Genomic DNA, 14923 nt, shown 5'->3' on the forward strand with positions numbered 1-14923 from the left:
AGTAAAATTTTTGAAAAATTTTGAATTACTTTAAATGCTATTTTCAAATTTGAAAATACTATTTAAATAATTAAAGTAATTGTTAAGTTATTGAAAGAAAAATCTTTTTATAGATTGATGCATGTAAGACGATACAAATCATTACTGCAAGTATGCCTGAAGTAAACAAAGAAATTATGTTTGACTTGGCTAATTACCAATCAAAGGGTGGCATACTTTCAAAACCTTTTATTTGGACTGCAGTTGGAATAACTCAATCCATAAATTGGAGGAAAGGGTTGTGTTCCTTTACTGAATTATCAAAAGTTGCATCTAGAATTCTTCAGCTACAAGCTTCAAGTACAGCATGTGAGAGAAGTTTTTGCACTTATTCTAACATTCATAGTGCAAAAAGAAATCACTTAACAACTGAAAGGGCTGGAAAACAAGTTTTCATTTCACAAAATTTAAAACTTGAAAATATTGAAAACACCAGTTATGAAAATGGTACAAGCTTAACTACTCCTCAAATTAATAGCTTGAGTGTAAATAAAGTTCCTAGCACTTCAATGCCTTGGTCAGAGTCTGAAGCAGTTAATATAGAAAGTGACTGTGACTTTGTTTATGAATCATTAGATGAAGATAGTCTAGAGTGGGAAGACTGAGACTCAGAAAACACATCCATTTAGAATATCTTTTCTAGTTTAATTACATGTTAAAATTACTAAGTTATTGACTTTTTTGCTTAACTATTTATACTTTTTTTTAATTGTGTATAAACTACACTACACAGTGCTACACTACTTAGCACTAAATTAAAAAATATTAGAATATGTAAACTAAATAAAGTTAGAGCTTTTTTTATTAGGGCTTACTGGCAATATAATTCAACATATGTAACAATTGATGTAAGACCAATTTATTACATAATAAATATTAGGATTTTCTATTTCTTTAAAGATTTGAAACCTGATATTAAATAAGCATGATATTGTACATAAGTATATTTAAATTATAAAAATGGTTATTTTGTCATGGACAAGTATAGTTTTTGTATATAATGAGTGTAATATTTAGGATGTACAACAATATTTAACATGACTAATATACATTCTCATACAATATACCTAGATTTATAACTAACCTAATATTAAATTGCCTAATAAATATACTTAATAAATAGCTCATTTAAGGTTTTATTAAAACATTAACATTAAATTGGTGTTTATGCATTGTATTTGTGATTATAATAATCATATACTATTAACAGACAGAATAAACAAAAACTCTTCCAAATTATTTACCAAGAAAAATAAAAAGCTTGTTTAAAAAGTCAAATAAACCAAAAAAACATGTTTTTTTTTACCCAAAAAAACTTGTTTTTTGCAACTCTATCAAGAGCAAATATAAAGTCAAAAAGCTTGGTAGAGTAAATGATCAACTTAAGTTTGCATCTTACACCAGATTTATTGGATTTATTATTTGTAGATTTATCGCATTTTTGAAAACTTACTTCACCTTTCAATAACATAAATTCAATACCTTTACTAGACAATCCAAGCATGTTAAATTAGTATTCCTTCAAAAATGTGCCCCAAAGTCAGAGTCATTGAAAATTTATGGTTTTCGGGTAAGTGTAAGATTTTTGATTTTGCTTTTGTTTTATGAGTTAAAGCTACAAAAATGAATAGGAGAAAAGCTAAAAGAAATGGACAATTCTTTTCCCCCAAAATATAGTGAAACTGATTTGAAAATATTGGATGAAAGACCATTGTTTATTTTTTTTTTCTTAGAGTCTATTTACTGTGATGGTACCCAAAATATTTTAATTTATTTGGGTAATATTTAGAGGTTTCCTAAGGTCATAAAAGTTTTACTATTACACAAATCAAAGCAAGCATGTATGGTCTCTTGATAATAATAATGTCTCAACACAAACTTTACTTGATTTTAATATCTATTCTTTGCATGTATGTTGCCATTTTGTTTGTTTACTTCTAGCAAGTTCTTTAAAAAAAGTTGGAAGTTTTTTTAGTGTATTAATTAGGGATGCGCCGAACATTCGGCAAAACCGAACGTTCGGCTATTTTGCCGAACGTTCGGTTCGGCCGAACCTTAGCAAAGGTTCGGCCAAAAATGCAAATTTGGAAATCATCATACATTTACCTAAATATAAATAAAACTTAACTCATTCGTACCATAGCTACAGTTTAAATGGATAGAGTTTTTATTAAAAAATGCGTACCAATTGAACATAGAAGGACATAAGATTTTATAAATGTATTTCAATACATTTTTAGTTTAAATTTTATTATGTATTTTCAATAAAGAATAAATTTAATTGGACCAAATGGAATAACAGATTTACCAAAACTATTACTTGACTAAAATAATTGTAAAACAAATACCCCTACATCAATTGGGTATTGTTTTATTTCATCACAAAAATCTAATATTATAAAATCACCATTTGTTAATCTTAAAATAAGAAATTGGAATTTAAACGAAAAAGATATTTTATTGATTTTAAGTTTGTTAAACATGATGCCTATTGTTGCTGGGTAAAATAAATTAATTTCTCTACAGAGAAAATCTTACAAGCTTGCAACTCAACTGGTTTAACTGATAAAAAATATTTGAATGAAACAAACTTAGGGAAACACATTATTATGGAGTTCCATAATAACGCTCCAATTAAGTGTTTTGTTATTAATGTATAATTTTATTATGTAATAGTAATAAAAATCACGAATCAATAACTTTAGAAAAATAAAATGTCAAAAACACGAAAATCAGTTATCACTTGTTGCTCTCAAGTTATAATGTATAAACATTAATTTTTCACCATTTTCTGGTGATAGTCTGTTTCTACTTGGTTCAAAAATGTTGCCACCTGTACTAAAAAGTCTTTCACTTTCAACAGAAGAAGGTGGTGCTTAAAGAAACCTTTGGGCTATTTTCATTAAATTTTTTAAAGAGTTTCCACAATTTTTCCACCATAAAAGAGGACTTTCTTTTTCCATTACAAGAGGGAGTTTTAAATACTCTTCAATCTCCATGTTGATCATTTGCACATTAGAGTGTGATCTTTTAAACCTTTTGCTATCTTTAGTAATTGAAAAATTGGAATCACATTCATTTATAGTTGTCAGTTTGGAAACTAGCCGAAAACATTCAATAAATTTTGGATACACTGGTTTCATAAACACTTCATTTGTGTCACCTACTGTGGGTCCTTCACAATCCGAATCAGAGGATTCAAGTTCTAAATTATGTTGCTGTATTTCTTGCATCTGCTCATTTAGCCAATTTTTTATTACATTCTCATCTTCCTTTTGATACATTAATTTATATCTAGGATCACAAAAGGTGGAAAGACATAACTACTTATTATGTAAAAATGTACTCAGTCTTTTGTCTACTGACTCTTTCAATTGTTCAACTAAAGTATTTATACTTAAAAAAGCCTCACAAACTAATGCTTGATTAAAAAATACTTTAAGAGCCATAATCGAAGGAATAACATCTGATAAAAATGCTTCACGTTTGCTGAGATTAACGGTTAAAGTTTTAAATGGTTCTAAAATATGAAAAACTTTATCTAATAAACTCCATTGGTATGAACTTAATGTTGATTGGGTAGCATGATCAGCTGTATAAGTTGCCAAAGGAACTCTTTGATCAAGCATCCTTTCAATCATATTGTAGGAACTATTCCATCTTGTAGCAACATCTTGTATTAACCTATTTGTACCAAGCTTATTTGTACCAAGTTGTTCCTGAATTGCATCTAATTTTGCTGCTGCTGTTGGTGAATGGTGAAAATGTGTTGCCAGACGTCTGCAACAAACTAAAATTTCTTTCACAGATTGTTGCGACAAAATTGAGTCATGTATACATAACTGTATTGTATGTATAAAACATGGCATTGACTTAAAACCACTGTCTCTAACACCAGCTACCATATTGGCAGCATTATCTCGTAAAACAATGTGAATTTTTTTGTTTGGAATTTCAAAACTTAGAAAACCTTTATGTAAATACTCACTTATATTTTTTCCTGTGTGACTTTCTGGAAAATGCATAACTCTGAGTACTGCTCTCTGTTGGGAAAATTCATTATTGAGCCAGTGTGCTGTCATGCTTATGAATGCAACATTTGAACTTTTTGCTGTCCAAATATCAGTTGTAAGGGAGATATAACTGGCAGCAGATATATTACTCTTGATTGAATTAAACAGATTACCATATATTTGTGGAACAATATTTTCACTAAAGTAACTCCTACTGGGTATTTGGTAATTAGGGCATATCTCTTCAATTAGTTTTCTAAAACCAAGATCTTCTACAATTGTGTATGGTTGAATATCCAACACCATCATTTCTCCAATGCGATTGTGAATCTTGATTGCTCTATGGTCATTAATATCCCACAACCTTTTTTTATTAATACTCCCTACTAATGTTAATTGTTTTTTTATTTCTGGATCACTTGATGTAGAAATGGTCGATGTTTCAATAAATTTTTTTTTATCAGACTCTTTTTCAGCCAATAAATACTCTACAAGGTGTTTTTTTTTTAAATGGCGCCTAATTGCACTAGTGGTAAATGTTTTTGGACAATTCCCACCTCTCGAGATTATTGCTTTGCATAGTAGGCAGATACAAAAACGAATGTCTTTCTTAGAAACTTCAAAATATTTCCACACAGTACTTTTAAAAGACATTTTTTCAGAAGACATTGTTTTATACTTTTACAAGATTAAAATGTTATTACTAAATTATAAAAAAGAGGTTTAACCAAAAATAAAGCATTTTAAATTTAAACTGTGTAAAAATATCTTAAAATATAACCAACATGTTACATATTATGTTATTTTATCCTTTACGTTATATGTTATACATTTATTTATATTACCTAACTTTAATAATTGTATTAATTATTTTTTTTAAAAAAAATCGTTAACATTTTTGTTTACACTACAAATAGAAATGTTAACATTTCTTTTCTTTACACCACAAACAATCATCCAATAATAAATTAACTTTTCAAAGTTACTTTATAATTTTTCAAACAAAATTTATAAACCCTTACTAATGTTTTAACAAACACGTTAAATGTTTAATAACACAATTTTTCAAAACTAATGTTTTGATTCAAAAATAGCAAGAGTTCGGTTGCCGAACCGTTCGGTGTTCGGTAAAATTTCATGGCCGAACGTTCGGATTCGGTGTTCGGCGAAAAATTGAGTTCGGCGCATCCCTAGTATTAATGTGTATTGGGTTGTATGTCACTATTACAATTACATTAAAATTGTATTCAATAGATTGAGTTAACACTTTTTCTGTTTATGGACCCTATTGTACTAACTGACAACCAATTTATCTAAGATATTAAAAATGTTTGTTTAAAGTTTTTTGATAACTAAGTAAATATTTGTAATGGAGATAAAGAACTATTTTTGTTTTAGAAAGGTAGGATGGGATGATGTCAAGGTTTCTATACCCTCCTCATCTGAGCTGCAGCACTGTTTTACATTAAGTTATTATGAAAAATACCATTCACATGATACACTTTTTTTTCCAAATAGTTCTTAACATCTCACCACTTCTTAATTTAGTGAAAAGAAATTCAGATAAGAGTGTAGAAAATGAATCTGCCAGTGTAGTGACCTGTATCTTTTGATACAGTACATTTCTTTTGGTAGGCTTTCCCATTCATATAGAAAGAACCAATATTTAGTAAATCCACCTTAAAGACCAAGTAATGATTGCTTTATCCAGCACATTCTGGAGACACAAGCAAACTACCTCCACTCATCTAGATTATAATTTATAATTATGGCAGAAAGTTACATGTTGCTACAATTAGCAGTATCATCTCTCTGGTCAAAGAAAGGAATTAGATTTTTATGAAGGTCATTCTATAGAAAATTACATGTATGAACATAATTTGCTAGGAGAGTCCACTGTTGTAATTTTTGTCTTGTTGTTTGGAAGATCCAGATCTCTTATAAGTTCATTCAACTTAGGAGATAATCTGAGTCATTTAAGGGTGTTGGTTCATCACTTCATGCTTCCTGAGGTTTTTCCTTACTAGACATAACTTAGATATTATTGTTTGTATAGATTTTGTTATAAAGAGAACTTCTAAAAAGTTAAGCATAAAATAGTTTTTATTATTACAAAATATAAACAAGTTTTTCTCAGTTTATCTGGAGACAAAGCTGAGAAAAACTTGTTTATATTTTGTTAGAAAAGTTGTTAACAATATTGAATAACATATTGTTTTTGAAACTCAAACTTATGGTCTTACTTATCATTTAAAATGATTTTTTAATCAAGTTTTCATATTGTTAGTTCTTAAAAGTTATGAAGATAACTAGCAAGCAAGTTTGTTGTCTTAACATATTTTAAAAAAGATGATCTGCTTTTTTTTATTATCTTATTTTCTATATCAACATTCTATGTACATTTTGAAAATAAATTAAGCATAGCCTATTGTTTTTTGTTCCTTGTCTTTAAGGCCTCTGTGTGGGAAAAGCCGGAAACAATAAGAAACCCTAATATATTGATGTAGCTCTTTTATGAAATTCATTAATGGGTAATTTTTTTAAAAACTTTTATAACATCATACTATGAAAAAAACCTTAAAATTTTTTTTTTTTCTCAACTAGCAGTATTGCAGTTATTAAGAAAATTTCCGAGTTTAATTAAGCCAATAGTATTTCATAAGGTATTGAATTCGTCTAAAAGTATTCCATGAGGTATTGAAGGTATTTAAATCAAGTTGCTATTAAGTAATAACTAGAGTTGGACATATGCGTGCTCTAATTTTTGCTCCTTTTTATATGCTCATTATCTCTAACATCCATCAGAAAAGCTGAAAGTTTAGAAATAATTACCACTACTCCTTGACGACTAAAATTTACAAAATTATTCAAAGAATTATTCAAGTAAAAAGTTCTTGCTGAAGAAGCATCAATATAAATGCAAAAGAAAAATGCTTAACATAATACAATTAAAAGTGTTCTTAAGTTTAGAGTTATAGTTTTCTATCTGCTGAACCTTCATGTTTCTTTTTGGATAAACTCTGAAAAGTATGAAAATTACATATTCATAAACTTTTATAATATCCTGTCACACTGAACATTTTTTGTTAACAAAGATTTGCTTCATTTAAAGACTTTGTTTTTTATTTTTCCTAAGAGTTCTTTTATCTTAAAGCGTAGTTTTTCTAGTGTTAAAGTATGTCTTATTTTGACCCTCAATTTAAGAAATATGTGACAGTTTTGCCAATTAAGAAAATGCTAGTATCTGTGTATTAAATGATTTCTACAAAAATAGTCCTGTTATTAAAGTAAAAAAATTTACATTCGTCAAGTAATTCAAAGCTGATTTACTTGTAATGCTTTGAAGAATTATGTTTTATCTAAACTTTGAGACAGTAGGATACATTTCTTATGTTGCTAGCTACTTAAAACATTATGTTGACAGGCTTGTTATTATTTTACTATCTCAGGAACAAAATTTTTCTAGCATAGTATTGGTTATTCCAATTATTGGTAATGGGCAGTATTGTTAGTAATATTACTATCTCTTGTATAGGTTTATTTCTTTTATTAATTTTAATGTGTCAGCATTTTTAATTAGGGGTGTTAAAACCTTGACTTTTTGTAATTAAATTTAATGTTTGTTTGCATTTTTTAAAAAGGACTATTCAAACCTTACGAAAGCTGACCTAAGTGCCTCAGAGCTTACTTTTTTAATGGTAACTTTTACTAATTTAAAATTTTTTATTCAGAATGTATATCTGACTAAAACTTGTCTTCATTGTAATTCTTTGCAATATATTAGATGAAAACCTAATTAGAAAGGAATTTTGAAAGTCACGCAGTCTTATGTTCACCCAATGGTTGTTTGTTTTGTGCAGAGTTCTTTTTTTCAATATTATGACCTTGTTTACTTATTTTATTCAAATAACTGCTTTTACAGCACCCTTTTTTAATTAGTGGTTCTTGTAAACTTGTCATCAGATAGATCTAAAATTTTATGACACTCTTATAAGTGCTTATGTAACTTTTTTTTTTCTTTTTTCTTTCAAAATCTATAGAAATAATTAAGAACAAATTTTTTGGTCAGTATTTGTGATGAATTGGTCAGTATTTTTTGAAATAAATGTCCAGTATATTTTGGTTAGTATATGTATAATTTTGGGTAAGTATTTTAAACAAATGGTCAGTATTTCATTTTAGTTTTGTCAGTGTAAAAATAAAATTGGACAGTATAAAAATAAAATTGGTCATAAGAGTCTTTTTGTTGATACAAAAGTTCGAAATTTCAAATTGTCTTGGACATTATTGTTTTCTTCTTCGACATCTGAACCATCAGAGTAAACTATTTTGTAGTTTACTATGAAAGGTTCATCCTTACTGTTGGGAACATTACTATTGTCTATGCACCATTGTTCTAATTCACCAAGTGAAATTGATGTACTACCATATTTTTTCTTTTTGTAAGCAGCTATATAGTTTTGAAGTTGTTTAATTTGGATTTGGTGGCTATTATCTACAAGGATTCTTAAAATTCTTTTTGGTTTCATAAGCAAGTCACACATTTTGTTGATTTCAGTCTTTAAAAAAGTTGGGATGGCTTCTTTGGACATGTTGTTACAGTCATGTTCATGTCCATTTTCAGTTCTGTAAATGATTACATTGTCACTTGCTGAATCAAATAACAGATAAACTGCAGCATCACATTGCTCTTTGTGTCTTTGAATGGCTTTACATCTATAGTATGATTTTTTTCCATTGTTAGTGTAATTGGAATAATGATAACTCCATTGATCTTCTGCTGTTATCGCTGAAAAAATATTTGAGAAGAAGTAAATAAAAAGAAGAGGAGGAAGAAAGAGAGAGAAAGAGAAGAAAAGGAAAAGAGCGAGTGTTATAAGAGAGAGGGAAGAGGGGAGAGAGCAAAACACATCTCCTCTCTCTCTCTTCTCTCTCCAAATGTGCAATTAATCTATATGTTTGTAGATCTAAATGGCTCTTAAGCCTAAATGTTTGTTGACCTAACTGTAAGGGACCTAACTGTGTGAGACCTAGCTGTCTGATGACTTAAAAACTGTTTACCTGCAATTGCATCTTTCTTATTTGGGTATGTTTTACATCTTATCCATTCATGTTTTCGTTTCTGTTTCCTTGATTTCAATGATGCTTGCTCTTCTATTGTCTCAACTTCTTCTTCACTAGAGAACCTGTATTCTGGAATAAAGTTTTCCGTTTCTTTAAACTTTGTTTGTTCAGTGCATAGATAGAAATGGCAGTCTTATTTGTAAATTTTACCTAATTACTTTGGTCAAATTTCATAATACTTTAGTTAAATTACAGATCATTTTATATAAGTTATTGATCATTAAATATTAGTTTAAAGTACAGATCATTTAATTTAAAATACAGATCACTTAATTTAAAATACAGATCATTTTACTTAAAATACTAATCATTTTAATTAAATAACTGACCACTTGGTTAAATTACTGACCGTTTAATTAAAAACTGATAACTAAACTAATTAATTGACAGTTAATATATAATACTGACCATTTAGTTATAATACTGACCATCTTAGTAAAATACTGAAAATTAAAAATAGACTTAAAAATATCAAAAACAAAAAATTTAAAACTTGATAAAAATATTAGAAAAAGTAAGTGATAAATAACAAAAATAAAAAGAACTTTAAAATATAACAATAATGAAGATACTAAGAAAATGTCAGAATGTTGTGGATCTTGGCCCTATATCTCTTGATGATGAAAATTATGCCAAATGAGCACATAACTATGTCTGATGTTTAAATTTTATCTCCAATTATTTTTTTGTCCCATACCTAAAATATGTTGCAAAACTACCTTTTTTTTAATTGTCCATTTTCAAGGAACACAAAAGTCAAGTATCTTATCGAACTTTGACCAGGTTTCAACAGTTATCATTAGATTGACTGTTAAAATAGAAACATTACGCTTAACTCCATTATGAAATGTCTCAAAGTGAAGATTTTCATAAACTCATCATATTATGTATTTTTAATGCCACTTAAAGATATTATGGTAGTTCTTTGAGTTGGACCAGCAGCTGTAATCTTAAATAAGGGTCCTCCCGGCCAAGGAAATGGAGCTTTTTTTGGTCGATGTTTTCCTCCACATACTGTAACTGTTTCAAATTTTGGAGGCCAGTGTAACTGACAGATAACAGTACTATTGGTAACAACTGAATTAGAGATTGGAATGGCTTTTATCCATTTTTCACGCTCAACATTTTAATTTAAAATATGATGCACTGATACACTTTACTAGCTTCACTCGATACATATATTTTGTTGATTTTGATAATTATTGTGACAAGCATACACACAACAGTTTTTTTGGCACGGTATAAATACTTAATCTGAAATTTTTAAATATAACTTGCTTTAAAAGAATTCTAAAACTCCACATTAAAATTATCCAAGTTTATTTACAACATCATGCAACAGCAATTCACAATATATCATAAACAACATGCATTTTCTCTTTTAAAAACGTAAAAAAATAGGCCTGCACAAAAAATTCCGGTTGCACGACAAATAGGCCTCTAGTAAGAGGGGTGAGGGGGAGCGAGATGGGTTGAGAGAGAGAGAGATATATTTTTTTAAGATAAAATCCCCTCCCCTTTGGTCACGTGAATGTCGAAAATTCCAAGGTTTGTGCAGATCCACCATCCATAGAATGAAATTGGTACATTCACGTGGGCTGTTTCCTGGTGTGTTATTGGTTTAGGCAAACAATGAGCTTGGAAGTTCGCCTCTGCCACAAATGTCTATCCTCCAACAAGAGGTTTGCCCTAATCAGCCAATTATGGGAAATGCACCTACGTTAACAGCTTTTGAAAATAGACATAAAAAGGGCTTCTGTGATACAAGTTTCAAAATCTGTAAATGCCAGGAGTAAACTGAGTAAGTTTTTGTTTTGATTTTTTGAGTTGCTTGGCTGTTTTACAGAGTTACTTTAACTAGCTTGAATGGCCGGGGAACAATAATTTTCTTTGATGTGCTAGTTTTACTTTGCAAAATTTTTATTGTTTATGTTTTATCAATTTTCTCACGGTGTTTGTGCTTGTTTTATGAAAGAGATTTGCAAATGTTGTGTTACTATTTAATAAGGTATGGTTTTTAAAATTGATAAATAAAAATGCCTCCTGCTGATCTAGAGCTTTTGCCTTCTCCCTCCCCGATTTCTTATATAGTTGTTTTTTTTTTTAGTCTTAAATGAAAAAAAGTTTCAAAATCTGCAAGTATCAGGAGGAAACTGTGTAAGTGTTTTGTTTTGCTTTTTTGAGTAAGTTTTTGTTTGGCTGTTTTACAGAGTTGCTTTAGCTAGCTTGAACGACCGGTGGACAAAATTTTTATTACACTGCAATGTATACAAGAGCTAGTTCGTTTTTTGATACTTTAATTTCTTGAAGTTTGTTTGTTTTTTTTTTTTACTTTTACTATCATCATTATGTTTATGTCTAGTGGTGATGTTACAGTACCAGACAAACCTGATCTTCACGTTGAAGGCGTTATAGCTTACAGCGAAATTGTTAGCGATATTAGCAGTGCTGATCAATCAAAGACATCACATCTAAACATAGAATTAGCTAGGTGGGCAGTTAAGCACAATGTATCCCGTGAGTCCTTCAATGATCTGCTTTCAGTTCTCAATAGACATTGTTATAAGCATTTACAAAAGGATGCTAGAACATTGTTAAAGACTCCCAGACGAATCTGTACTCAAGAAATCTGCGGTGGCTCCTATGCTTACTTTGGAATTCAGGAAGGTTTGATTCAATGTTTAAAAGAAATGGATGTGATTGATGTTACTGAGATTAATGTCAGCATAGACGGTTTGCCTTTGTTTAAATCATCACTTGTACAAATGTGACCTATTTTGGGAATGTTTCACTCAAATGTTTTCATTGTTGCACTATATTGTGGGAAATCTAAGCCCCATCCTGTAGATGATTTTTTTAAGAACTTTGTTCTAGAAGTCAAGCACCTCTGTGTAGCTGGTATAACCTTCAATAAAACAAACTTAAAGTTTGGTCTTTGTGTTTTTATCTGTGATGCTCCAGCTAGAGCATTTTTGAAACAAGTTGTTGGACACACCTCAAAACACGCTTGTGAACGTTGTGAGATTGTTGGTGAGTATGTTGCTCATCGCGTGGTGTTCAAGCCCCAAAGTTCATATCTGTTAAGGTCTAATGCATGTTTTGATCAGCTGTTGTATTTAAATGGTCATCAAATTGGTGTATCCCCTCTCTCAAGTTTAGGTGCATCTTTGACCAATGACTTTGTTTTAGATTACATGCATCTAGTTTGTCTTAGAGCAACAAAAAGAATTTTGACTTATTTAGTTCAGGGTCCAAGAGTATGCAGGCTGTCAAACTTTTTAATAAGCGATGTTTCTAACAGACTGTTATCTTTAAATGGCAAGTTATCTTCTGACTTTGCTCTCCAACCAAGTTCATTGTCTGAGCTAGACAGATGGAAAGCGACAGAATTCAGGCAGTTTTTACTTTATACTGGTCCTTTGGTGTTGAAAGCTGTGCTTCAAAGCAACATGTATCAACATTTTCTTTTGCTGCATGTTTCTATTTCTATTTTGTTGAGTTCTAATAGCAAGTTCAGGCATTATTACTTATCTTATGCTAGGGACTTGCTTAAGTGTTTTGTAGAAAACGCTGCAACGTTTTATGGTGAAACCTTTGTGGTTTATAACATTCACAGTTTGGTTCATCTCTCAGATGATGTTGAAAATCAAGACTGTTCACTCAATGAAATGTCCGCTTTTCCTTTTGAAAATTTTCTGCAAACATTGAAGAAAGAAGTTCGAAACTGCAACCACCCAATATCACAAGTTGCAAAGCGTCAGTTTGAATTGCAAAATGTCAGAGCTGTATTTAAAACTTCAAAGCGTACAAACCTGTCTGTAAGTTTTCGAGATTCTTGTTTTCTACATCAGAACTCTTTTTTTGTGGTTGTTGAAAATCTTGCAGATGATAACTACTTGTACAATCGTTTAAAGGTGAAATATACTAAAAGCTTTTATACCAGCGCAGTGGATTCTAAAATCTTTCACATTGGTTTTGTTGAGAACTTTGACAAAGTGGCATTTACATCCAAAAGGGTTCTGGTTCTTAAGACTGAACTTGTAAGATTAAAGAAGGTTTCAGTATTGCCTTTCAATAATGGTTTTGTATATTTTCCTCTTTAACATGAATCAGAGCAAAAATACTTTTTTTTTTTGTACATTAGTTGTTGTTGTTTCTTTGTTTGTTTTTTATTTATTTAGTTTTCTTTGTTTTTTAGTAGTTTTTTTTTTTTTTATTTGTTTAGTTTTATTTGTTTTTTATTTTTTAGTTTTTTTTTATTTGTTTAGTTTTTAACTGCAGAATTAAAGTTTTTTAAAATCAATTTGCTTATTTTAGCACAACACAAGACCCTTAACCAATTTCAACTTGATCAATTTTTATTCTTCTTTAATATGGGAATTTAAGAATTAGTAGACCATCCAATTTGAGTATTCGAATACTTGATATTCGAATATATTTGCGTGTTTTTTTACTATTTGATATTCGAATATTTTCTCCAATATTCGAATAATTTCAAAAATGTTAAGGCAGAGTAAGCTTTTAAAAAAGTACTGTTAATTTCTCTTTTTGCAAACGAAAAAAATATTTCTCTTTTTGCAAACAGAAAAAGTTCTTAGCATTTTTATAAAACCTTGAAGTGGAAAACTTAAATTGCATTTTTGTTTGGTTTTTATTTTGAGTGACATTATTTTTGTTTGCTTTTAGAAAACAGTCGTTTATTTAGATTGCTTAAAAATATAAATACATATTTGTTTCATAAAAAAAAAATCTTAATAATAATCTTAATAATAAAATTTTTTAATATTTTGTGAATAAATAAATATAATATACAGTTATATAAATATAATATAATATACAAATTGTGGTTGCATAATTTGAAGTGGTAAGTTAAAATTTTTTAGATTTTCTTAGATAATTCATCTCTGGTTTTATTAGCCATGTCAAAAAAATCCAAGGTATGGGAGTTTTTTAAGAAAGACGAAAAATATATTGGTGAAGCCAAATGTGGTAGGTGCAACACGAACATAGGATGGAGAAGTTCAACTACTGCTATGATTAATCATTTGAAGCTACGACACAACATATTGGTATCTAAATCGGTATCAAGTGACAATGATGGAGAAAATAATATTCCTAAGAAAAAACAAAATACTGAAATAAGTAATATTTGGCCATTTGTAAAAAAAGAATCTTTAAATGAAATATTGTCAAAAGTGGCAGCTTTTGTTGGAATGGCTATCACAGCAATGAGTAAATCCCAAGCTATAGCTGGTTACGTGCAACAAAAAGGTTATAAAATGCAGAAAAGTCCGACAACTATTTAAAAATGCATCAATAGCTTTTATAAAGAAAAATGTGTTGAACTGCAGGAAAAATTTGAAAAATTAAAAACAGCAAATCGTAAATTTGCTATTACTGTGGATGAATGGACAGATTGTACTATTTTACGTTATGTAAATGTAACAGCTCATGTGATTGGAATAGACTCAAATACAATTGAATGCTATGTTCTGGGTTTAACGGAAATAATTAAGCAGGCAAATGCAGAAACAATTAAACATTTGGTTGAAGCTAAGTTAGCAGACTTTGGGATTTTCTTAAAAAATGATGTTATTGCATCTACTAACGATGCAGCAGCCATAATGAAAAAATATAGCAATATATTAGGTGTTTTAAATCAACTTTGCCATAATCACGCGCTTCATTTAGCCGTGATGGATTGTTTTTATATACCAAAAAATTCTATTCGCAATGAAGTGTTTGAC

General features: G+C 29.4%; 3 protein-coding genes across 3 annotated transcripts in view; 1 reads left to right on the forward strand and 2 right to left on the reverse strand.

Annotated features, from left to right (window-relative positions):
• Positions 1-13314, forward strand: part of LOC149894591 (uncharacterized) — a 14225-nt gene extending 911 nt beyond the window's left edge. Inside the window, exons 5-6 of the mRNA XM_090078698.1 lie at positions 114-11333; positions 11539-13314. Of these exons, the coding sequence (XP_089934824.1) occupies positions 114-644 (531 nt within the window). The 3' untranslated portion in view covers positions 645-11333; positions 11539-13314. The remainder of the gene's footprint in view (positions 1-113; positions 11334-11538) is intronic.
• LOC149894592 (zinc finger BED domain-containing protein 4-like) lies at positions 3363-4721 on the reverse strand. The gene is made up of 2 exons (XM_090078706.1): positions 3605-4721; positions 3363-3559 (listed from the first exon to the last, which is right to left on the reverse strand). The coding sequence occupies exons 1-2, from the start codon at positions 4719-4721 to the stop codon at positions 3363-3365; spliced, it is 1314 nt and encodes a 437-aa protein (XP_089934832.1).
• On the reverse strand, positions 8282-9376 carry LOC149894593 (uncharacterized). Its single transcript, XM_090078718.1, has 3 exons — positions 9370-9376; positions 9114-9308; positions 8282-8841 (listed from the first exon to the last, which is right to left on the reverse strand). Exons 1-3 carry the CDS (start codon positions 9374-9376, stop codon positions 8282-8284), a joined length of 762 nt encoding a protein of 253 aa, XP_089934844.1.
• Positions 13315-14923: the final 1609 nt, after the last annotated feature.

Source organism: Hydra viridissima, unplaced genomic scaffold (assembly GCF_058129835.1).
Source record: "Hydra viridissima isolate aposymbiotic clone 2 unplaced genomic scaffold, HvirCarnegie_v1 scaffold_1, whole genome shotgun sequence".
Taxonomy (NCBI): domain Eukaryota; kingdom Metazoa; phylum Cnidaria; class Hydrozoa; order Anthoathecata; family Hydridae; genus Hydra; species Hydra viridissima.